Source organism: Pygocentrus nattereri, chromosome 4 (assembly GCF_015220715.1).
Source record: "Pygocentrus nattereri isolate fPygNat1 chromosome 4, fPygNat1.pri, whole genome shotgun sequence".
Taxonomy (NCBI): Eukaryota; Metazoa; Chordata; class Actinopteri; order Characiformes; family Serrasalmidae; genus Pygocentrus; species Pygocentrus nattereri.
In genome coordinates this window covers 19,095,214-19,121,038 of record NC_051214.1, presented here as the reverse complement: position 1 = coordinate 19,121,038, position 25,825 = coordinate 19,095,214, and the positions used below count along the sequence as shown (strand labels likewise).

Sequence of the window (25,825 nt, the reverse complement as noted above, 5' to 3'; positions counted from 1 at the left end):
GCCCACAGGACGCTGTTGGCTGGAGGACTAGTCTCAATTCAGCAGCGACACTCAGGTGTTTAAAAACTCCAGCAGCAATGTTGTGAACAGTTTTAAATGCTGCTGTATGTTTCAAATTTCTAAAAGGCTCTGTTTAGGTATAAATGATAAAAATGCCAGATATTAAAGTTTCAGACTCTTGGACCCCACTGTACAGTACAGAAGAGCAGCAAAATTGAACAAAACTGTCTAAAAAATCTAAAAAAACTTCTTAAAATGTTTAGTTGGCAGCATTGATTAAGTGTCACGATCCTGGTGGAATTGTTCCTCAATTTCTTGCCTTCTAGCCACCGAATGTCAAAGTAGCCCAAAAACATCAGATGGTTCACTCGTTCATTCATCTCATACTCTACGACATCTCTGTCTTCAAAGACTGACACGACTAAAAGGGAGGTTTAAATCACACTGCTGCTCATTAGCCATATCAAAAGAGCTGTCCATCTCCATTATTGCGCAGCCTTACTGAGAGAAGCCATTTGATATGGAAAGTAATAATTATCTCGGTGGCCCAGGGAAGGAGAAGTTCATTAATTTTGTCATGTATGTATAAACTGATATTAGATCAAAACAGCCACATACGAATCGATGGCGGCGAAAAAGGCATCTACGATGAAGTGGAGGGTGAACGACAGCAGGAAAAGAGCAGATGTTCACAATTTTATGTATTTTATTGTTTTTATTACTTTTGTACAAAAAGAACAAATTTGGCATACAGATACATTCACTTGTCACAGTATTTTTGTTGCTTTTGGGGTTTAAATGCCAGATGAAAATCTTTTAAAGACCGTCTTAAGCTACGTTCACATTACAAGCCTCGCTGCTCAAATCCGATCTCTCTGACATGTTGGTTCAGACTTGTTTAGGTCAGTGACTCAAATCTGTCGTTAATGTGATTAACCAGCCTGAAATGACCCTCATGAGCTCATCCTACTCAGTAATGTCACGTGACTGAATCACTGCATCATCAGCACAAACTAACGAGCAGAACAAGCTTCGCTGAGAAGATCATTAACTCTGATCAGCTCTCAGCTTCATTATTAGAGCCAGATGAAGGAGAAAAAGGTGAGAGGAGCTGCTTTTCCACCGTTTACAGGCTTTAACATCTGTTCGGCGCTGTTGCCATAGTAACGCTGACTGATGTGCACACACAGCAAAAAAAAAAGCATATGAATTCTGATCGGCGCGTCACACGGCCACAAATCAGACACGTATCCGATCTAGGACCACATATGAAAGTGGTTCAGGTTGGATTTGAATCCATCAGATTTGTGTCCACACAGCCTGGGCAAGAAAATCGGATTTGTTCCACTTCAGCCTGGAAATGTGAACGTAGCCTTAGGAACAGATAGTGAAGCGCTCCCTCACCCCTTTCTTCCGCAATTATTTCACCTGCCATCATTCCAATTTCTCTCCTGCCTTTATAAATCTCGAACTAAAACCCACCAGAGAAAAAAAGTTCCCAAATAAGATACCTATGAATAGAAAAAGTAAACTAGCATGCAATGACAACTTTCGTCAATAGGCTTCCAGAACTTTGAAGGAGGAGAATGGCTTGACAAAGTGATAGTCCAGATTACCGCAGTGTGGACACTGCTGCACGTTGCTGTACTCCGAGAAATACTGCATGCCCACCCGGACATCAATGACGGGCTTTCCACAGTGCTTGCAGTTCAGTCTGGCCTGTGAGAAGAGAGAGAGGTGACACCATTTTAACAGAACACTCATTTGAATATTTTTACACTTGGCCGGTGAGACGGCGAGCCAAAAATGATCAAACATAAACTGACATCTATGGTGGCAAAGAAGAGTCAAGTCAAGACAGAGTTCATCTATATAGCATCTTTTTACAACAGGTGCTGTCACAAAGCAGCTTTACAGAAAAATCAAGGTCCGAGCCCCCATGAGCATCACCAGTGGCAACAGCGGCAAAAAAAAATGCAAGAGGAAGAAATCTTGAGAGGAGCCAAGACTCAAAAGGGGAACCCATCCTCCTCTGGTTGACACCGGATAGAAGATCCAACAAACTGCATTTAAAAACAAGCTTTCATCAAAATGACAATAATGACACTACATTTCATAAACGTGCTGCTAATACAGAAACACATGCCACTTCAGAAACGCAGACAAGCCAATCACAACACAACAGAGGTGCTTCTGGAGGACACTTAGAGACAACAGAGACATTCGGACTTTTAAATTATATACAGCACAAACATTCACCGGTAAAAGTAAGTTAACTTATAGACTATATTGCCAAAATTATTCAGTCACCCATCCAAATAATTGAATTCAGTTGTTCCAAACACTTCCATGGCCACAGGTGTATAAAACCAAGCCCCTAGGCCTGCAGACTGCTTCTACAAACATTAGTGAAAGAATGGGTCGCTCTCAGGAGCTCAGTGAATTCCAGCATGGTACCGTGATCGGACGCCACCTGTGTCCAGTCGTGAAATTTCCTGACTACTAAATATTCCACAGTCAATTGTCAGTGGTATTATAACAAAGTGGAAGTGATTGGGAACGACGGAAACTCAGCCATGAAGTGGTCGGCAGGATGCTAACCCCGCCTTTCACAAATGTTTCACAAACACATTTTTTCACAAACGTTTGTAGATGCAGTCTGCATGCCTAGATGCTTGATTTTATGCACCTGTGGCCATGGAACTGATTATGGTGTGGGGTTGTTTTTCAGGAGTTGGGCTCAGCCCCTTAGTTCCAGTGAGTCAGTTTGGTGTGGAAGAACTTGACTGGCCTGCACAGAGTCCTGAGCTGAACCTGACAGAACACCTTTGGGATGAATTAGAGCGGAGACTGCAAGCCAGGCCTTCTCGTCCAACATCAGTGTCTGACCTCACAAATGCGCCTCTGGAAGAACGGTCAAAAATTCCCATAAACACACTCCTAACCCTTGTAGAAAGCCTATCCAAAAGAGTTGAAGCTATTATAGCTGCAAAGGGTGGGCCGATATCATATTAGACCCTATGGATTAAGAATGGGATGTCAATTTCATATGCGTGTGAAGTCAGATGAGTGAATACTTTTGGCAATATAGTGTATTTGAGCAGATTAATATCACTGTATAGAAATGGGAATTAGCTGTGGAGAGTAACTGTAAAAGTTAAACTAATAACACCAGATTAACTCCCACAGCACAGCTACAACATGTCAGAGAGCAAACTAGCCAGTCAGGTTTAAACATGAACTTGGAAATTCTCACCTCGTAGTTTAAGCACAAGTCATTTGGCAATGTTTCACACTTTGAAGTGGGGATAAAGTCAACCAGCACCAGTACATGACCACTAAGAACTACCACTTTATACAGAATGTAATGTTTACTTGCATGGAAGTTATAGCAGCAGTGCTGTTAGTATGCATGGTAGCAACTGAAGAGTAGTTTTGACTCATACTTTTACACTCTAGAAGGGAAGATGTAAAATTTGCTTAATTCCAGACATGATTTTGGATAACTGTACACAATAAAAATGTGTGTGCGCAAGTAGAAATCATATTAGTCTGTTAGGGTTTGTTATTATGCTAATAACAGCTTCCTCTCATAGGCAGCAACGCCACTGTTTTCACAATGATTGACAGATAGATGGACAAATAGATGGACAGACGGATAGAGAGACAGAGAGATAGACAGATGAACAGATAGGTGGACAGACAGATCTTTATACAGAAAAATACAAATCAGAAATAAAGGAAGACAGACGTTAAAGTACAAGAGAAATAAAATAAAGTATAAAAGTATCTATTTACATATTTAATAATGAGTCCCAAATGAGTCTCCTGTTTACATGAACTTGATTTACCTTCAATATTACCATCTCATCTATTCATATGTATTATAGCAGTAATTAAAAAGGTAATAATAATAATTAATATGATTAGTAGTAGTAGCAGTAGTAGTTGTGCTACTAGTAGTATAATTACGTGTAGTACTTAATAGAAAACATCTTGCTGGTAAACTGCAGGCATCCACCATAACTGCAATGTAATGTAAAGGTTTCTGTATTCTGTACTGTAAACACTTGTGTGATGAAAACCATGCGTCATTAACAGATATCTATGGTGGCCATGAAGACCCAACAGACTGCAAATAAAAAAAAATAATTTTAAAAAAAGGCTGGGGGAAAAAAAACAAAAACAAAAAAACCTCAGAAAACAGTTGTTTCATCGAAATGACGACACAGATGCTACACAATACAGAAACACATCCAACTACAGAAACGCAGATGAGCCAATCACAACACAATGGAGGTGCTTCTGGAGGACACTCAGAGACAGAGACACTCACTTTTAAATTCTAAACAGCACAAACATTCACCGGTAAAAGTACGTTAACTTTTATTTAAGATAGTGATGGGTGATATTGCAAAAAATATTTCATGTTTTTTTTTTTTTGTTTGTTTTTTTTTGCAGGACCATGACCACAATTTTATCCCGATTCTTTTTCATGTTGGTTTTTAATGCTATTTTGCTAGTAACTAAACAGTACAACGGGCGGTACGGTGGCGTGGTGGGTAGCGCTGTCACCTCACAGCGAGGAGGGCCTGGGTTCGATTCCCCGGCCGGGCGACCAGGGTCCTCTCTGTGTGGAGTTTGCATGTTCTCCCCGTGTCTGCGTGGGTTTCCTCCGGGTTCTCCGGTTTCCTCCCACAGTCCAAAGACATGCAGTCAGGCCGTGTTAGATGACAGGACATGTTACATTGCCCCTGGGTGTGAGTGACTGTCTGTGTCTGTCTGTCTGCCCTGTGATGGACTGGCGACCTGTCCAGGGTGCATCCTGCCTTCCGCCCGAAGACTGCTGGGATAGGCTCCAGCACCCCCCCGCGACCCTGACGGAGAAGCTGGATGGATGGATGGATAAACAGTACAACCAAACTAATCTCCCCATTAAAAATATAGTGCTAAAAGAACAAAAGAATACCAGACCATTTTGGCCAAAACATCTTTTTGAACAGATTTTAATCTGTGTGTGCAATAGTCAAAAAATTAACATTTATTTTAAAAGGTAAATACATTTTTATATTACATTAAATTACATTTTATAGCATTCAAATAATCAGTTATTTTAATCAGCTAGGTGAAGTCTGTGGCTAAAGCACTGCAGACGAGTCCAGCCATTGAACTCCAAAGCCCTTGCCATATTAGCCCCACTGTCTGTGGTCATGCAGGCCATGTGCTTTTCTCAGTGAGTCCCAGCACTCATACCGCGGATCAGCTACTTTGAGGAGGTCTTTGGAACTCCTTGTTTTCCACTGTTTTGATAGGATCCATAACCTTTGCCAGATAAAATGTTATGCTTCTGTTACCTCTTTCCATTGTTTACTTGTCTTCTCACACGGAGCACCTCTCTCAGATGCTTGTGTTAGCGTTGTTTGTTTTGGTGTTGCTGTGACGTTACCGGTAGCCTCTGCTGTCTGCGTTGCAGCAGACCTCCTCAGTGCTTGACCTTCAGCGTACTTTTTGGGATGCTGCTACTCTCTACCTGCACTGTACACTTTATATACAGATCACTGTTTACACCTCTTTTTGCACCACTAGTACTTCAATTCACCATGCACATGTCTGTCTATATACCTGATACACTTGAATATCTGACTATGCACATATTGTCTATAAGTCAAGTATACCTGCTATAACCTTTGCATATGCACATTTTGTCTATGCACGATACTTGCACTTACTGACTATGCACATTTTATCTGGTCTTTTACTGTCTTTTGTCTTTGCACTGTTTGCTATTTAGCTTTGATTACTGCACTGGAAAAGTATTGCATTAAACCCAAATCAGTGTCTGTATTACTGCATTATTACACAGTACATACATAACAGCTACACAGGGACTGTCCACTTTACAGTGTAACTTTAAAACTAAACTACAGTGAAGCTCCTCTGTAGAAGATACACTCGTGTAATTACATAGGCTGTACTTCTCTAATCCATTTGTAACAGTGACTAAATCATCAGTAGTTACAGTGTTAATGCATATGTTGTTCATGTGTAAATACCTAGTTATTAGAGACATACTATAAAGTGGGGCCTTTTATTTCTACTATCTAACTTATGTCTATTTTTTCCTGCCTAACTTGGACCTATTTTTTTTTTTTTTTTATTTCTGCCAAACTTACGTCTATTTTTATTTCATTTTTTTCTGCCAAACTTGTCTATTTTAATTTCAATATTTTTAATCTGCCAAACTTGTCTATTTTTATTTAAATTTTTTGTCTAACTTGTCTATTTTTGTCTGTTTATTTCTATTTTCTGCCTAACTTATGTCTATTTTTATTTCAATTTTTCTAACTTGTCGATTTTATGTCTATTTTTATTTCTACCTTTTTCTGCCTGCCTTATGTCTATTTTTATTTTTCTGCCTAAGTTTCCATTTTTTTTCTGCCTAACGTACGTCTTTACTTATTTCTATTTTTTGCATAGTATACATACATTTATGTGGAATTATATGTGTTGCTACTGAAACACTGCAATTTCCCATGCGTTAGCCAGTCGGTCATTGTTAAATGGCCTGAATCTCCTCTGAATACCTGCTTCATTTTGTGGCTCATCTTGTACAGCTGCAACCTTCTAGAAAATACGTTATCAGAACACTTTTTAAATAATGCCTTAAGAAATAGAACATCAAATTTCACAGAAATGCTCATCCTAAGTTTATAGTTCATTTATAGTCATATGCAAAAGTGTGGGCATGCTTAATCAAATTACATGTTTTTGTTAAAATGAGGTAATATTAATTCAGAACTGCTGTTTGTTTGCAGAATTTCACAAGTTAACATTTTGTTTCCAGTAAAATGAGCAAAATAAGAAAATCTGTGAACAAAATTTTAATTGATAACTGTTATAGTGTCATAGTCTCTGGATTTTGACCCAAACATTTTTTTAAAATTTTGACTTTTGTACTCAGTATGGTGTTGGTCTATCACTTAACTACTGTGGCCATTGCACTGCTAGCTTAATTTGGTATAACTCATCACTGGTCAGATAATCTGTAAACTTCAACTGTTTGTACATTTGATGAAAAAGGCGTCGTCTGGACGGCAACATATGTTGCCAAAACCTGTAAATATCGTTCAGCATTAATGGTGCCTTCACAGATTAGCACATCACCCATGCCATGTGCACTAATGCCCCACTAAACCATCATGAATACTGGCTTTAGAGCTGTGCACTGATAACAAGCTGAGTGGTCTTTAGCCTGGAGGACACAGTGTCCATGATTTTTTAAAAAGAATTTAAAATTCATCTGACCACAGGAAACTTTTCCACTTCCCCTCAGTCCATTTTAAATGAGCTCGGGCCCAGAGAAGGTGGCAGCATTTATGGATCCTGTTTATATTTGGTTTCTTCTTTGTGTTTGAGTTTTAACTTGGATTTGTGGATGCAGTGATGAACTGTTTGCACAGACAGTGGTTTTCAGAAGTGTTTCTGAGCCCACGCAGCGATTTCCACTACAGAATCATGTCTGAGGGCCCAAAGATCACGGCAAGTAACCTTTTTGGAAATGGGGTTGTATATTATTTTAATTCTACAATGAAAAGAAACAAGCACCAGTACATGATCAATAAATGCAACAGAAAGTGAAATGAAATGTTATTTTGATGCGTTGAAGAAATATAGGTCATCTAATATAGTAACATATAATATAACAGTCACCAAAACCTCTGTAGCTAGGAAACAAACTAACAATGCACCAGTAGAGATGCAAGTCAGTGGTTTGAGACGAGGAAGTGAAACCCACAGGGCTGAACTACATATTCTGACTGTACAGAGAAGGTGGGTGCAACTCTGGGACTTTTATTTGCTCATGCATTATTTTGAGATTATCACACTTTTCACTTTTCTGCAAATTGTCGCACATGATCCCTGAGCACAATAAAAAATGAGATTTTAGCTGAAAGATATTTGTGTCACGTGGAAAAGGACAGTCTTTTACTTAAATCTTTTACTTAAATCACAGACGAATCCTGTCTGTGATTTTAATCTTGGCTTAAATAACTCAAATAAATACTCAAAAGATGTCTGGTGTGAAATTACAGCGTTGGATATGAACAGTGTGGTACCTGACTGGGTCCAACAGCTCTCAATGCCTGTCTTTATCAAAGATGTTCGCTAACTTTCTTGAATACAGTTTGGATGTAAAAGAATCATCCTTTTCTATAAGGGCTGCCTGGGCAGAACGAGAAACGTCATCAAGGATGTTTCTCATCCTAACCACAGACTTTTTACCCTCCTCCCATCTGGCAGGCGTTACAGGAGCCTCTGCTCCCGCACAGGCAGGCTCAGGAATAGCTTCTTCCCTGAGGCTGTGACCCTGCTGACCGCCACACCGTCACTTTAACCGCATCTTTGCACTCACTGTACTGTATTGTACTTTACATCCTAGTATTATTGCACTATTCATATTGGCACAGTTTATTACTGCACTACTCATTTTTGCACCAACAGTTACTGTACAGGTTTACTCTGCATATCTTTACATATGCTGCCCTCACAGGACATACTACCTCATTGTATGCTCTCCACTCACTCTGTATATATGCACATTATATTTATACTTGCATATCAAAATTTTTTTAACCACTACACCAGAGGTCACTAATAGGTGCACCACGTTCCGAGTCCGGACCCAAACGCTGTCCTACGCGCACCTGGACCTATAAACTAGTAAATGGTATTAAGTGATTTAATTTTGATAGGGTGGTCTTATTTTAATCGGCGAAACTTTTCTAGCCTCACAGGGGAGGGATGAGGCGAGAAACAGCCATCAGAGAAGAAATTATTTCACATGACGTGATCTAAAAAGAGAAAACTGACAGTAAATATTGAGAAATGTGACTGACCTGGACTTTATTTGATCTGATATTCAGTTGTTGACTGTATAAGATGTTGATATTCCTACTAGGCCACTTCACTAAACAGTATATGGCACATTATGATGTTCCGGACCTTTGCTTGAGGAAATTTTCTCTAACTGGACCTCATTGAATTTTAATTAAAGACCCCTGCCCTGCACTATACCATCCTTCGGCAGTTCATATGTAAATAATAATGTATTTTGCACTTCTGGTTAGATGCTAACTGCATTTCATTGGCTCTGTACCTGTATTCTGCACAAAGTTGAATCGAATCTAATCTTTAAGGCTGTGATTTTCTAGAGAAAAAAAAAAGACAGACAAGGCTGATTCCACAGCAGTGGCTTTATGAATCCAGGCAATACTGTCATCTACCCAGGAACATCGAAAGACGGCATGTTCATTAAAGTTCTTTACATTTCAAGAAGATTATAATCAAGACACTGTCAATCTTTTCACAGAAGCTTTCTCACTCACACAATGTTTAATCAGAACATATTTGCTACGTTCTTAACCTGGTCTCTAAAGATAATACAAGAAATGACAAAGTTTTACTGAGAGGTTTGAATGAGGCTTTTCAACATGCACTAAATCAGTACAGTCCTCAGCCTCGCCGCTAAACAAACCCAATTTCTCAGAGATCAAAATGCATTCAACTCAACTAGAATAATGAATCAAATAATCAAGTAATCAATGTCATATCACTGCTACACAACCTTCTACCTCCAAATTGTTAATGGTGTTTTTAGTGGAACGAGACTTCAAGTAATATTAGAATATTTCTATTGGTCTGTTTAGAGCTGCATCTGTTTAGTTACCCTCAAAACAGCATTATCCAAACAAAATAAAGACAACACAGAGTCAAAGCACCAAAGAAAGGAACATACAATGATTCTAAACCTCTCACCAATGATTTCACTGTGATTCTTGTGTGGGCTCTGATGAGTGTCTGCCAAAAAGGATGAGCTGTTGTTGCCAGCGCTTGAACAAATCAGTATTGAAGATGATAAAAAAAGATATTTATTTTCACTGTCAAACTGTGTTAAGCAAGTTTATCAAGCATGTTAGCTGCATATGGCATGGCAGCAGCTAAGTAAACACAAAAAGGACAGTGAAAATGACAAAGCTCAACTCAAATCCACCAAAAATTACCCAGAACAGTTGCAGATTTTAGAATGTCCCATACGTGATCTGCCTTGTAATTGCCAGGTGAAAAATAATCACTGCATTCAAAGAGATTCTGATGAAGCTGAAGCCGGATTTTGATTCAGAATTTTCAGGCTTACATGATGCAGTAGTTAAATCACGATTTCCATACAAGTGCCATGGTGGAAATGCTGCACCATTAAGGTGGAACAGAAAAGTAAAAAAAAAAAAGATATTTATAAAAATGGAACGCAACACCTCACAGCTTCATCGTTATTTGAGATGCAACTTCTAGCTGTCTTACAGTTAGGAAGCTGTAGGAAGTACACAAATCATGTACTTGAGTTAAAGTAGTAAAATATTACACCAGTAAAAGTAGAAGTTCCTCCCTTTAGACCTCAACTTGAGTAAAAGTGCTAAAGTATTCACCTTCAAATGTACTTAAGTATAAAGTAAAAGTACTAAAAGAGTAATTATGGCTCTGATGTCCTGTTATCATTTTTATAACAAGACTCACTTAATGAACTGATTTTAGGTGAAAATCCTCCAGCGTCTCTCTTGGTAAACCAGTCTTTTAATAGAACGTCATTAATTAGTGACGCTGACGTCTATTAAAATGATCATAAGCAAACAAAACACTGAAGGTAAACAGTTTCCATCAGGGAGAACCGAGTGGCTCTGAAATCACTTTTTACACACAAGCAAAGATTCAGTTTAAGATTTATTTATAACTTAGTTTCAAGTTTAAGTTTAATAAAAACTGGCTTTAAACTCAGGATCACAAATGAGCTCCTTTACTATATTGATCTGTAGGTCTCTGTTCATAAACATAAACCAGCCCAAACTAATTTACTATAAAATGAAATGGTGTTTGTATAAATTCAGAAAAAAGCCGCGTCAGTCACGACTGCATATGTGGACATATTTCTATATTGTGCTCTATTTACACAAAGTTAGGTTAGTTCATCATTTATGTTGAACAGACTCTCCCAAAATTTTACGCTGCTGCACTGTTAAACCGTGTGCTGCACTGGGTCACGTGTGCTGCACGTGACCGCTGTGCCCTGATTGGTGCTCCAGGAGCACATTCAGTGCAAGACTCATTCTACAGAAATGCACCACAGAGCGCCTTGTGGCCTTCTTACCTGTGGCCATCAAACTCTACAACTCCTCCCTCGGTGTGTGATTCACAAGTGTGGTCCATCTGTGCAATACTCAATACCTAATAGTACTGTTCATATGTGTAATAATAATTGTGTGCAATGACTCAGAGGTACAATAATTTGAACTGCTTTATACTAGATGTTTAATATTTATTATCACAGTCGCCACCACTTTACTGTATTCATAAGAACTTAAATTTTGTGTACATATTACAAATTTCTCTTTATCTTTGTTTTAAACAATTAAAGTGTTTATTCTTTTACAAAAATGGTTGCAACTGTAACAACTGCAATTTCCCTCTGGGATCAATAAAGGATTCTGATTCTTTCGTTTTGACATGTTACGTTTTATACACACAGAAACCAAAAGGAACGACAGATTTCTCAAAATGTAGTGGAGGAAAAAGTCAGATATTAGACTTTGAAATGTAGTGAAGTGAAAGTAAAAAGTCGCCCAGAATGGAAAAACTTCAGCACAAATACACAAAAAAATACTTAAGTACAGTAACTAATTACATTTACTCAGTTACTGTCCACCACTGCCGCAGTGACGAGTAGTACTACAAAGGGGAGTGTTATGCAAGTGAAAAGGTAGTTTTAGCTTAAATGTTAAATAAGATCTATCTATGCCATTTTACTTTTTTTTGAAGATTTTTGAAGCATTACATTGTTATTTTGGGGTGTATTAAGGGTGACGTTAATACACGGTGACGGTTCAAGTCCAGTATTTGTTTGCAACATCTCCCACTGCAAGCTAGAGAAATACCAGTCAGATATCAAACATCACTTTAGTTTGACTTTTCGCTGAACCAAGCACTTTAAGAACTCAGCATATGACTTATTTGATTTGATACTTTAGTCAAAATCTGACTTGCCTGTATCCATGTTACTAATGAACCTCCTGGAATGAGCTGTTCATTGTTGCTGCTGGTTTGTGAACTTTGGTGTTCAAACAATGCAACTGCAATCAATGTCAAAACTGTATACGACTGAAAGTCTGGGCAAGCCCAGTCAAATATTTTGGTGATTTTCTACGTGAAAAAATTTAACACATCCTCTACAATGAATAAACCTAAATAGTTTAATGCAAAAGTTTAACATACATTGTGAAATAACTTTTACACAGGCTACATAGTACATATACATCCTGCCCTCCATAAGTCAAATTCAGCAAACAAACAGTAACTGTTAAGTCAAAGTGTATTTATATAATGCTTTTTTCGACAGGTGCTGTCACAAAGCAGCTATACAGACAAACCTGGGTCCAAGACCCAGTGAGCGTCACCAATGGCGACAGTATGAATTACTTGATACAATCCAAAATGCACAGCTCACGGCAAGCTGTCCAGATCCAGCAGCAGCAAAACAGCCCCAAACTTAATACTGCTAGATGGATATATGACTCTTCTGGTCTAATTAGCATCAACAAATGTTTTTCTAAGGTCCTTATAAATCTTATTTGACTGAGACATGACATGCACTAACAAATGTGTGTGGTAAAGACCTGACTTTGATGGTGGATACTCAGATCGAAAGTTTTTTAAAATAGAGTAGGTCAGCTACATTCGTACCTGATTGCCATCCAACTGACCGAGCCTCGTAATTTTCACCTATACCAAACTGAAACCTCTAGAGCAGGGATCTTTAATTAAAATTCAGTAAGGTCCAGTTAGAGGAAATTTCCTGAAGCAAAGGTCTGGAACATCATAATGTCTAACCTGCATTATGATTCAGTGCAGTATACTGTTTACTGAAGTAGCCTAGAAGGAATATCAACATCTTATACAGTTTACAACTGAATATCAGATCAAATAAAGTCCAGTTCAGTCAAATTTCAACAGTATTTACTGTCAGTTTTCTCTTTTTAGATCATGTCATGTGGAATAACTTCCTGACTCACTTTCTTCTCTGACTGTGTGTCTCGCCTTATCCCTCCTCTGTGTGGCGTAACTCACTCGAGTCTCAGTGCTCATCGTAATGCAGAGATCTGATTGGCTGAGTAGTGTTACACTACACAACCCTTCTAACCTATCTCTCTTCCCTCCCACTCCGTTCTCTCTCTCTATCTCTCTCACATCTGTCGAGATGCCCCGTTGGCCTGTCTGGAGGTGCCCCATTCGTGGTTCCAGCGTTCCAGCCATCTTCTTGCACTCTCTTTGTACTGTTGTTCTTGTTTCTGTTCTGTTTCTTCTGTGCGGGTCGACCCACGGGGGTTGGGTTCCTCGGACTGAGCCTTGGTCCCTTCTAAGGTTTCTTCCTCTTAAAGGGAGTTTTTCCTTACCACTGTAGTCACCACAAAATTGGCTTCACTGTGGTGATGCTCATAAGAGGCGTGGACCTGTTTTTCTGTAAAGCTGCTTTGTGACAACCTTGTTGTAAAAAGCGCTATATAAATAAACTTGAATTGAATTGAATTGAATTGTTACGTGTGATATTTACAACAGCTACCATAAAAGCTAGAAAAGCTATGGCGATTAAAATAAGACCACCCCAACAAAATGAAATAATTCTCCATAGTTTATCAGTTACAGGGTCCAGGCCCGCATTAGACAGCCACAGTCCGCCTTTCAGTTACCTCTGCTCTAGAGGTTCAGATACTGCTGCCAAACGAAATATATTACATTGGATCACTTAGCTCAATAAATGAATGGAAAACTAAATAATTGTCTGCATCATTTGACTTAAAAGAAGATCAGAACATTACAGAAAATTCTTCTTTTTGTCTTAAGATCTAACAGGTCAAGTTAGTACTTTCCAGAAATTCATATTACAAACACAAATCTTATCTTATGGCATAAATCTTAACCTAAAGCATAGTCGACAATCAGCTGTCATCTGACCATACACGCAGAGCTGAAACATAAACATGCAATCAAAATAATTAAGTTAGTTAGCCAGACAGCTGCCATTGCCGATGTAAAAAGGTCAAACAAAACTAAAGCGTGATAAACTTGGAGTAAAGAATATTGAATCAGCACTTTGTGCTGTTTATCAGAGCATCGCCACTCTGCAGTTTCAGTTTCCCAAACGCTTTAGCCAAATAAAAGACACGCATTCAGCTCAGTCTCCTCATTACTCACCACCATCACTGTAATATTGTATCATCAGCATTAACATACAAAGGTAATAAGAGAGTGGAGATCAGTCTGCAGCGTCTGGGGCTTTTAAAAAGTTGTTAGGGAAACACCCTCAAAGCACCATTTTCAATGTAGATACATGTAGCATCACTAGGAAGTTTTGCCTAGTTACGATGTTTCTATAATAAGATTATTAACAAGAAAAAGTTGTTCTGTAAGAACTTTGTTCCTAACTGAAGTTGTCATGGTGAGAAAGCAAGTAAGATTTCAGACTTTTTTTTTAGCTGAAAACATTACATAAGAAACGCCCTTAACGCTAAAGGGCTCACAGACGGTCAAGCAGCACATCTAAACTTAACTCCAACACAAGGAGTTTACAGAGTGCTATATATAAGAAGGCTAATCACAATATAAACAACTCTGCTATCAGTGGTGGACAGTAACTAAGTAAATGTAATTAGTTTCTGTACCTAAGTAGATTTTCGTGTATCTGTACTGAAGTTTTTCTGGGTGACTTTTGATTTTCACTCCACTACATTTCAAAGTCTAATATCTGACTTTTTCCTCCACTACATTTTGAGAAATCTGTCGTTCCTTTTGGTTTCTGTGTGTATAAAACGTAACATGTCAAAACGAAAGTATCAGAATCCTTTATTGATCCCAGAGGGAAATTGCAGTTGTTACAGTTGCAACCATTTTTGTAAAAGAATAAACACTTTAATTGTTTAAAACAAAGATAAAGAGAAATTTGCAATATGTACACAAGATTTAAGTTCTTATGAATACAGTAAAGTGGTGGTGACTGTGATAATAAATATTAAACATCTAGTATAAAGCAGTTCAAATTATTGTACCTCTGAGTCATTGCACACAATTATTATTATTTTTATTAATTAATTTATTATTTTTATTATTATTATTAGTCTAATATCTGACTTTTTCCTCCACTACATTTTGAGAAATCTGTTGTTCCTTTTGGTTTCTGTGTGTATAAAAATGCAGCATGTCAAAATGAAAGAAGCACAAAGCAAGAGCACAGCGGTCACTTTGTTTAGAGCTTGTTTTGACCTGTTGGTCATACCGACCCAGTGCAGCACACGGTTCAACATCAGCACAGCAGCGTAAAATTTTGGGAGAGTCTGTTCAACATAAATGATGAACTAACCTAACTTTGTGTAAATAGAGCACAATATAGAAATATGTCCACATATGCAGTCGTGACTGACGCGGCTTTTTTCTGAATTTATACAAACACCATTTCATTTTATAGTAAATTAGTTTGGGCTGGTTTATGTTTATGAACAGAGACCTACAGATCAATATAGTAAAGGAGCTCATTTGTGATCCTGAGTTTAAAGCCAGTTTTTATTAAACTTAAACTTGGAACCAAGTTGTAAATAAATCTTAAACTTGGCTTGTTTGTAAAAAGTGATTTCAGAGCCACTCGGTTCTCCCTGATGGAAACTGTTTGCCTTCAGTGTTTTGTGCTTATGATCATTTTAATAGACGTCAGCGTCACTAATTAATGACATTCTATTAAAAGACTGGTTTACCAAGAGAGACACTGGAGGATTTTCACTTAAAATGAGTTCATGAAGAGAGTCTTGTTATAAAATGATAACAGGACATCAGAGCCATAATTACTCTTTTAGTACTTTTACTTTATACTTAAGTACATTTGAAGGTAAATACTTTAGTACTTTTACTCAAGTGGAGGTCTAAAGGGAAGAGCTTCTTCTTTTACTAGAGGAATATTTTACCTTGGGTGTCTCTACTTTAACTCAAGTATATGGTTTATGTACTTTGTCCACCACTGACTGCTATTTTATTAAAATCTAAAGGGTCATCACTTTTATTCTACCGGTGGACTCATACGCTACTTACCTGGCAACAAGGTGAAGCAGCCAGAATGTCATAGGTGTACATTGTGCCCAGCTGGTGCCAGCTTCCGTCCCATCGAGATTTGCATTTTATACACACGATTTTATGCACCCCCTCCAGACAGTCCACACAGATAGCGTACAGGTGCATCAGCCTCCCTTTAGAAATATGAGAAGTGCATTGTTTAAGGACTGGAAATGAGTTACCCCATTAATGAATATGTATTCTGCCTGGAGCTTAATGATATTCCTCGCCTTTGATCAAGGAAGAGGCTGCATTAACGTACCGTCATCTTTCTGGTCTTCCCTATTACAATATGACACATCATGGATAACATTCTGGAAAGTTATGTTGCAATGGTACAGATAAAAGCCCCTCCAACCAATATTTCACTCCACATTACAGTCAGTTTGATTTACTCTTCTCATTCATTTCATTTCACACCTCATTACTAACAGCCTGATTATTCCAGTAGCCTCCAACAGACATTGGCAAACCCTTTTCCCATAATGCACAAAGCTGAAAAGGGAACAGCCACCACCCACTCACTGTTCTCCCTGGTTTATCAGCCGTCAGCTGTGTACCCACAACTTTGCATCACACATACCTTCCAGCTCTAATAGAACCATAGTAACAAATCAACCACGATCACAGCGACAGGGCTAAGTGGTGCTACAGTAAAGCCACGTTTGATGTCTGCTGTTCAAAGAAGGAACGTCATCTCTCTGAACACTGATTTGTGTCAGGCTGAGTTTTCATACACTTTGCATGAAGTATATCATTTACAGAAGGGATTCAATGGATCTGCTGGGTCTAAATGACCACAATTCAAAGCTCTGTTTTATAGATATGCTCATTTTCAATCGCTAATGTTCTAATACCAGTTTAATAAACTACGAATCAAACGTTTACAGATTTAAAGGGTTGGAATTTGAATAAGATAAAACCAAAGTGATTTTAATCTCTTATTCTGAGGGGTATATTTTGGTTTGTCCATCTGAATTTTACGTGACCAAATAGTAAGGCAAATTATTCAATATATTATAACGGCATGAAATAATTGTAAATGTTTATTTTATTTTACTTTTGATACAAGTTCCCCTCAAATGAACAGAACATGTGTTTTATGATCTACACATATCACTATATGTTTACAATTTACTGCTGAAAGCCAAAAATCTCAGACGCTGTTTGTGTTATTTTATAAAAGTAATGTTTACAGAGCAGATCACTGAAGAGACGGCGTCTGTTTATAGTTTATACCCCAGATTTGGGGAAAAACGGGTCGACTTTCAGTAGAAAAACAAACTGAGTTCAGCTTCTTTTATTATAAGGGTTTAAAATGACATCACCATCTATTTGACTGGAGAGAAGAGTTACAGCCTCACGCGACGCCCAGCTTCTGAATGTAGCTTATGAAATATGAACGTTATGAAGAACATGACCAAATGCATTTTGGAACCACCGGTGGTCCCAAGGAGTTTAAGAGACTACTATGTGATATTCACTTAAGTGATATTTCTAAAACATGAGAAATTTTAAGTGTGTCAAGAATGATGTAAAAGATAATCACATTTTGATCATCTAATAGCATCTTGGCCTTAAAACATTTTGTCTAAACATGAAGTATGCATCTGAGTGGAAATAAATGATAATATTCTCTACGGGAGGGTGCAGTTGTGGGCTGGAGATTAGGGAACTAGCCTTGTGAGCGGAAGGTTGCCGGTTCAACCCCCTGAGCCGACAAGATGTGACTGAGGTGCCCTTGAGAAAGGTACCTAACCCCCAACTGCTCCCTGGGCGCTGTGGATAGGGCTGCTCACCGCTCCGGGCAAGTGTGCTCACTGCCCTCATATGTGTGTGTTCACTAGTATGTATGCATGTGGGTGTTTCACTGTACAGATGGGTTAAATGAGGTCTAATTCCTCTGTGTGCAAACACAGTTTGCCGAGGGTGCTGAATTATATGTTATCTTATACAGGGAAGACAGAATATGGCATTTTCTTACAAATGTTGGCACGTAATTTCTACTGATTTGCGTATTTGAAAAAATAAAATATTTTATGTTATGTTTTTTTTCTCCAGAACAGGCAGTAAGTACTTACAAATTCTATTTATAATAAATTATAAATAAATAGTAAGCTTGCATTTCAATATTTGTTCTCTGTAGACCAAGTGCATTAATTTTTGCTTAGAAAATCAACAAAATATTTAATTTGACCAGGGGCACCCAAACTTTTGCTTATCACTACCCATTCTCCCTAGATCTAATTGGACCACTTTAATGATGAGTAATGTTCAAAAAAATTCCATACTGCTCGTTGTTCTTTCATATCGCTGTCGTTGGAACAAAACCTTGCATATCCGAAAATGCAACTTTTCAGGAAAAGGAAAAAACCTACTTTACTCATAATGTGAGTCAGTGGAACCAGACATCTTTCCACGTCATTCTAGTTCATTTCTTTTGGTCCATTCTTCATGACAATTACACACAATGTAAAGAGCAACAGGTATTTTCAAATTATGTCAAAAACCAAAAAACTGTCAAAAATGGAAATACAAGGAGCAGGGATTCTTCCAAGAGCAGCGATATATAACACAGCCACACCACTTAGGTAACGTATGTTAAACTGCCAATACAGTACAATTACTTCATTTTTAATATGTGCATAACGTGCAATTGTGGATGTGTGTTGTTTCTAGGCATATATGCTTTTAAATTATCGTTTTATACTGTTTTTAATATTAGATTATGATCAACTTTAATACAGAACTTTAATATTCTACAGTGTACTCACTCAACTCATGATACATGCATAGTGGTACATTTTTTGTGGACTACTTAGGAGAAATAACCATGTTAGTTTGCTGTGAACACAGAAAGATCGCATAATGCTCTAGCATTTGCGCTACTCATCCTTTCTCTTGGTTTTGAATATGTTTCTGCTGCTGGTCTTAAACCAGAAGCATTATGCTTAGTCACTTACGACTGGCAAGCAAAAAACATAGAGGGAGTGTATTTTAGATTTGAAGGTTGACTGACTGCCAGGGTTTAGATGAAAAATGGCTAGCTCAAACACTGCCGCTGCAAATATTACGCATATACAGGGTGATTAAAAAAATATTAATCCATGTGGCGCCGAGAAACCAATCAAAATCCAATTGTAAGAGGGGGTCATAGAGTTTCTGACTGCCTCCCTTCAGTCTGAGAGGAGATGAGACCCCTGAGCAGAAAGCGTTCTGCGTTCTCCACTTCAATAAGAGTGAATCTGTCATAACTGTGCAGCGTGATTTTCGTGGGCAGTGAACCTCCAACAGCTCAGAACTTTCATCGTTGGTTCCACAGCACTGGATGATCTCCGAAATCCCACTGAAAGAGCTGTGAGTACAGCGACACCCGACAGGCTCAATCCAGTATGGGATGAGTTTGACTGTGGTGTTGATGTCCGTACAGCTGGAAGAGGTTCAGACTGAGACCTTGTACAATTACATAATAAACTTTATGCTCATTTAAACCGTTTACAGTTCACTGCATTGATCTGTAATGAGTTACAAGAGAAATAAATCATTTTAAAACTGGATGAATCTTTTTGAATCACCATGTATTTTAGATTTTCATATTCATACTTTCAGGGGTTGGAACTGGATCAGACATTTATGGCCGATATTCAATCCATTATTATTATATTTAATTCTGACCTTGCATGTGATTGGCTAACAGGCATTCTATGAGTGACAGTATCTTCCGATGAAGGCATTCGGAACAAGCCTCTTTAATATCTTCCCACTTTATTTGTCTGTAACGCAGCAACGAGAAGACACGAGTGGCAGAGGCCCATTTTTGGTAAACGCCCTCTTTCTATTTCCGACATGTTACATCACATCACACTGATGTTCCACCTTAAATACTGCGGTTAAGTCTGTCGCCTTTCATCAAAACATAGTTAAAACAGCCAAAAATGAATAAACTAGAGGATAGACAGCTGAATGACCCTTTGCCTACTTTTATACGGACGTTGCTTCCCTGAAACTTTCATCAGTGTTGTTTAATCTAATGGGGGCTACTGATGCTGCTTTTAAATATGCTATTATTAAATAAGTCTTAACTTTTCCAGTGTAGACACCATGAAAGTCCTGCGTTGCTATGCTTTAATTATTAACATTGACATGCAGCAGCGCTAGACTGGAGCTATTTTCCTTCGTGGAGCATTAACAAGCTTTCATTTGTCCGTTTTTCTGCTATAATTGTGTCCGAATTTAATAATAGGTTCACTGATCTACAACCGTAGCTCACTGGTGACAATATTTTACGGTACAGCATGGTGTATTTTTGCACTTACACCACCAACTGTATCACAGTTTCATTACAAGTTTTATTAGACTTTGACACAATTATGACACAAACACTGATTAACACCGCTGCATATGAATAGAATTTGTTCGGTAATGCCTGGATCAGCTCTAATCGCGACCCATGGGTCAGATCGAGACATGCCTTGTGTGTATTTGATATTTAAATCTACACTGTATTTTTTGTAGATGTACAGTATTTGTTATTGTATATAAAACAACTAAATTATTCCAATCTTTTGAACAGCAGAAAACTCATATTCTTGATAAAAGACAGCGCTCTTTTAAATAAAACTGAGTTTAATACGAGCAACTACAGCTAAGGTACGTAACACCAGAACCTCACCTTGTAAATGGCACGGCACGTCATACTCAATCTCGTCATGGCGAGAAGGACTGAGGAAGAGCGTCCCATCCACCAGTGGGAACTGCTCAAATATGGGCAGCGTGCGATGGCACAGGGCGCAGTGGACCACGTTGCGGTGGCTGGCGCTCAGCGCCGACAGGATGAACTTTCTCAGGTCCTCTCCCTGGCCGGCCTGCGCGTCGTCCTCCATGCGCACGTGGTAGGTGTTGAGCTTGTGGCGGGGGATATGCGCCAGCAGCTCGGAGAGGTCCAGCCTCTGCAGAAACTGCACAGGGTTATCGCCTGGCATGAGGCGAGGCAGGCACAGGCCAGCCGCTGCGGCCCCGTGGTCAGGGTGTGCTGCCCCGCGGGTGGCCAAAAGGTGCTTCCGGCCACCCTCCATGTGGACGGCGCTCTTCAGGAACTCACCTAGATGCCGGGAGCTGCGCGGGCCAACTGCCTGCTGAGGGGAGAAGAAGGAGAAGCCCGAGGGCGGCGACTGTCCAGGTGAGTCACAGGTCAGACCCGCCTGGCCTCTCTCCTGAGAGTTTTGCCGGTCCACAGACTGGCGGCGGGCCAGCTCCTGGTTAGAGCCTCGGTGAGCCAGCTTATTGGACGATTTCCCTTTCTTGGGCTCCTCCGGGGCCTCCCCTCCGCACCCACCAGAAGCACCTCCTTCCTTGGCCTTGGCACCGCTCTTCTCCGGCAGCACCTTCTTCTTGCGCTCGTCCTGCATCCGCTTGACCTGGTACCAGTCTGTGTCCTTCCTCAGGTGGCCCTGGCCGCAACGGCACGAGCAGAAGCGGAAGGCCAAGTCGTAGCCCTTCTTGGTCCACATGTTCTGCCGGCACTGCTTCTCGTTCCAGCTGCGGGCGCGACCGATGCAGTTGAACTGTGCCAGGATGCTGCTCTCCCACTCATAGAAGCACTGCAGGTGCATCCAGTTGCCAAAGGGACAGTGCTCACTGTTGCACAGCACCCGCTGGTATTCGTCCTTCTCCAGGTCCACTGCACGGCCCACGCTACACACCAGAGGGGTGGCGCATGGCGCCTCTGAAAAACACAGAACAAAACACAGGCAATGTTTACCTTAAGCCTTCAGTTCACTACACGACTTTTAAACTCTAAAACAGATCATAAAAGACTGCTGACCCCGCTCTGTCATTTTACGTGGCCGGCCACTTTATGGCTGAGTTGCTGTCGTTCCCAATTGCTTCCACTTTCTTATGATACCACTGACAGTTGACTGTGGAAAATTTAGTTAAATTTCACGACTGGACTTGTTGCACAGGTGGCGTCCGATCACGGTACCATGCTGGAATTCACTGAGCTCCTGAGAGCGACCCATTCTTTCACTAATGTCTGTAGAAGCAGTCTGCAGGCCTAGGGGCTTGGTTTTATACACCTGTGGCCATGAAAGTGATTGGAGCACCTGAATTCAGTGACTTGGATTGGTGGGTGAATACTTTTGCCAATATAGTATATATAGAACCAAAATGCTCTTCTGCTGTTATAAGTTTGACATTGTAACAATAACAGAACCATATACAACATATTTTCCTTCAATCTGAAGAACAATGTCACCATGCGACCCACGAAGTGGGTCGTTGAGCGTTGATGGTTCTATTTAAAATGATTGTCTTTTTTTTTTAAGAACCTTGCAGGACTCTTATTTAAAAGTGTACGCTATAAAAATCACAGCTCTTGCGATTTGAAATTTGCACCATCTTAAATTGCGATTTCAACATAAAACCGATTCATCTTTCAGCCGTACTGGACGTGTTAGAGATTTGAGTAAAGCGAATACATCTGAGTGAATAAATCCATCAAAGGGTTTCATAAAAATTCAGCCGAGCAGCGTATTGGGACTGCTAATTCAATCAGCTAAATAGCTGAGGCTTAGAAATCAATCACCTCAAAGCGACTCCTTGTAAATCAGACCTTGGACGATTCATAAATGCACATTTATCAATAGACCAGAGGACTCGTGGTGCCACAGTGCAACCTCAATGAATTCTAAGAATTAGTGTTCTATTTGTGCAAACTCTGTGGGTGAGCTACCCACACAAAGAAGAGCGCTCAAAAGAAAAAATATTACGCAACACTTTCGCCTGGACCGACTGCGTGTTCCTGAGATGCTGTGTGTGCATAGGAGGGAGCGTGAGAGAGATAAAGAGAGATAGAGAGGACATACTGACCCAATTTCATCCGTGAATACCACTTAATATACCGCACACCTACTCTTAGGGATGTGCTGATACGGGACGAGTTTTGTTATTGTCGGAACTTTACAGGAGAAGGAAAAAACCTACTCTACTTTTAATGTAAGTCAATGGAACCAGCATTTTTTCCAAGCAATTCTGGGTCACTTCTGTTGGTCTATTCATCATGACAAATGCACAAAATGTAAAGGACAACAGGTGTTCTCAAATTATGTGAAAAAATGAAAAACGACAAAAAAAGAGATACGAGGTTTTGCTCCGACAGCAGCGATAAACGGCGAACATAGGTAGATAAGCATTTGTAAAACGTAGGCAGAAATTGGGATTAAATATAATTGGATGAGCATAATGTTTCTTTCTGATACAAATGCAGTGAAATACATGTTATTTTTTCATAATGCTCATCCAGGTAGATACAGCACTCATTTCCATAGGGTTATACATGTGATATAATGAAGTGCAGCATCACCTAAACATTCTGCTCTTCCAGCAAACAATGAATATGGCATTAAATATTGGCTCAAATTTAAACATATATACAATTTCAATCATCTGTTATAGGTAAAAACCAGATGATACTGATATAAGTCTTATATATTGTTGTGCCTCCTCACTTACAGAGTCTGTGCATTAAATAAGAAACACTGACACACCACTCAGATGCATGAAGATGTACTACTACTAAAAGCTGACCTCTACTATCCATCAGTCAGTGTCAGGTACTGAACCACTGATAACGCACAGTGGACGTCCTGCTGCTTTGATTTGGCATCACGTGGAAGAAGGACATGAATCTTATGAATCTTTTGAATCTCTGAGTACCCTTGAGCGAGGCCTACGCAACCTTGTCGAGCAGGGCGACGACGAGGAAGCACTAAAACACAAGGTAGAGCCAAGGTTATGGCGTTCGAGCTAAATTCTGCATCAAAGAGTGAGACGCGCCGAGACCCGTTCCAAACAGGTCCGGGCGAGCGAGGAACCAAGTGATGAAGTTCGAATCTGTTTGGCCGAATCGACTCTGTCGAACTCGCCGTTCAAGCGAATGGATTCAGAGATTCACTTTCGTTTCGTGCTGGAAGAAAAGGGGGGGCACAACGAGGAGTGAAGTCTTATACTCATGTACAAGAACTATTTGTAGTCACGTAGCTACCTTTTCTCACGTTGTCAATAAGTTTCACCGCTTGCCACGTACAACGGCAAGCATCAGACTCAGATGTCCAGCACAGACTTAGACTCTCTCGAAGAGAACTGGCACTGAGCAGCTCAAAATCCACACTAGTTCAGACGGAAAGCTCTTAAAATGCGACGGCGTGGCGTTTCTGTCGTGTTTTTATAGCGCGAACTCTATTGTTTTATTTGAGTCTGCGATGCGGACGTAAACACTGCGTAGACGCCACATAAAGCTCGATTCAGTTGACCTTATGAATCGGCTCGAACGAGTTATCGGACAGAATCGCACAACGACTCGCAGAAGTCCGCTTCTTGTTCGAATTTTCCCGTTCCACCTTAAATGGTGCGGCAAGCCACATTCTAGCGTCTCGGGCTGCTTCAACGGCTTCAGCATTTAAGGTGGAACGGGAGAATCCGAGCAAGAAGCTGGCGAATAGGAAGCCTCGTGCCAGAAACGAAGGTAATTTGGCTTCAGCATCGTGCAGCAGCACATGAGGCAGGCTTCCTCCTCCGCCCCCCACCAAAACAGTCGGTGGGCAGCGGTGGTGTTTTTCTCGCCCCCACCTCTGTACTCAGTCAGCGGAGCTCCTGCAGCCCCTCCTGTGGCTCCGGCGGCCCCCTGCGCTCCTCCCGTCGCAGCCGCAGCAGTCACCGCTGCTGCTGCTGCCGCCGCCGCCGCCGCCGAGGCTCCATTTTCCTGCTCGTCGCCGCTGCTGTTCGTCCTCTTGTTTCTCTTCCCCTTGCCGCTCTTCTGGTTGGGCATAGCGGCCGCGCTCTCGCTCGCTCGTCGAAGAAGCGCCCGTCCGTCCGTCAGCGACCGTCGCCCGCCATCGTCCTCCCGTTGATTCGTGTCTGTCGGTTTCGAGACAGAGCGCGTCCGCGCAGCCGTTAAAGCGCGAGTTCGGTGGCGATCGGCGCGCTTTCTTCTGACAGGAGACCGAGAGCCATGGCGAAGGCGTGTCCGCTCGGCTTGTTTTGATTCCTGTCTCTGAAGTGGCGATGTCCGACTCGCCAATGAGTCGTTCTTCTGAACCGACTCTTTTTGGTGAATCACTCGAACCGATTCGTGAGTACGACCGAGTCGAACTTATCTGGCACATTTGTTACATCGGTGTCAAAGACAAAACGGTTCAAATAAATCACGAATCATCACATTTCCTAACGTGAAATTGCAGCATAAAATGTTTGAATTCACGGACATTTTCTCTCGGTGAACTTCCTCTTTCGGCGTGCATGCTGGTCTCTAGACTCGATAGATATAGATATAGATCGAGTCCTAAGGACACTTATCGACATCAGACTGATTTTTTTAAAAGTTGTTATATATCGATAACATGCGAATAAAGATGATTCAAAACTTTAAACATTGTAGGTTCCTAGTGCAAGCCTTAGAGAAAAACGATTTGTAGACTCGGGCGTTCGATTCATTAACAGTGCATGGTTCGAAAGAACCGGTTCGTTAGAACTGAATCGGTCTTACGCTCTGAAGAGAAAGGGGGCGGGGTGATGCCGATTCCTCCCTCCTACGTCACGGAGCCTCCGCCCACCCACCCCAATCTCC

At 40.3% G+C, this 25,825-nt stretch overlaps 1 protein-coding gene across 1 annotated transcript; it reads right to left on the bottom strand.

Moving 5' to 3' along the window:
* Positions 1 to 1,043: 1,043 nt before the first annotated feature.
* On the bottom strand, positions 1,044 to 25,279 carry heca (hdc homolog, cell cycle regulator). The gene is made up of 4 exons (XM_017701067.2): positions 24,829 to 25,279; positions 20,873 to 21,925; positions 16,180 to 16,334; positions 1,044 to 1,719 (listed from the first exon to the last, which is right to left on the bottom strand). Exons 1-4 carry the CDS (start codon positions 25,025 to 25,027, stop codon positions 1,555 to 1,557), a joined length of 1,572 nt encoding a protein of 523 aa, XP_017556556.1. The 5' UTR covers positions 25,028 to 25,279; the 3' UTR covers positions 1,044 to 1,554.
* Between the last annotated feature and the right edge of the window lie 546 nt (positions 25,280 to 25,825).

Bases quoted from the DNA above. Each gene is read 5' to 3' on its own strand.
- heca (XM_017701067.2), bottom strand. From the start codon at position 25,027: ATGCCCAACCAGAAGAGCGGCAAGGGGAAGAGAAACAAGAGGACGAAC. The intron at 16,335-20,872 runs GTGAGGTTCTGG...ATATTTCTAAAG, and splicing joins CGTGCCGTGCCATTTACAAG to GGAGGCTGATGCACCTGTAC. The intron at 1,720-16,179 runs GTAAGTAGCGTA...CTCTTCTCACAG, and splicing joins CTGCTTCACCTTGTTGCCAG to GCCAGACTGAACTGCAAGCA.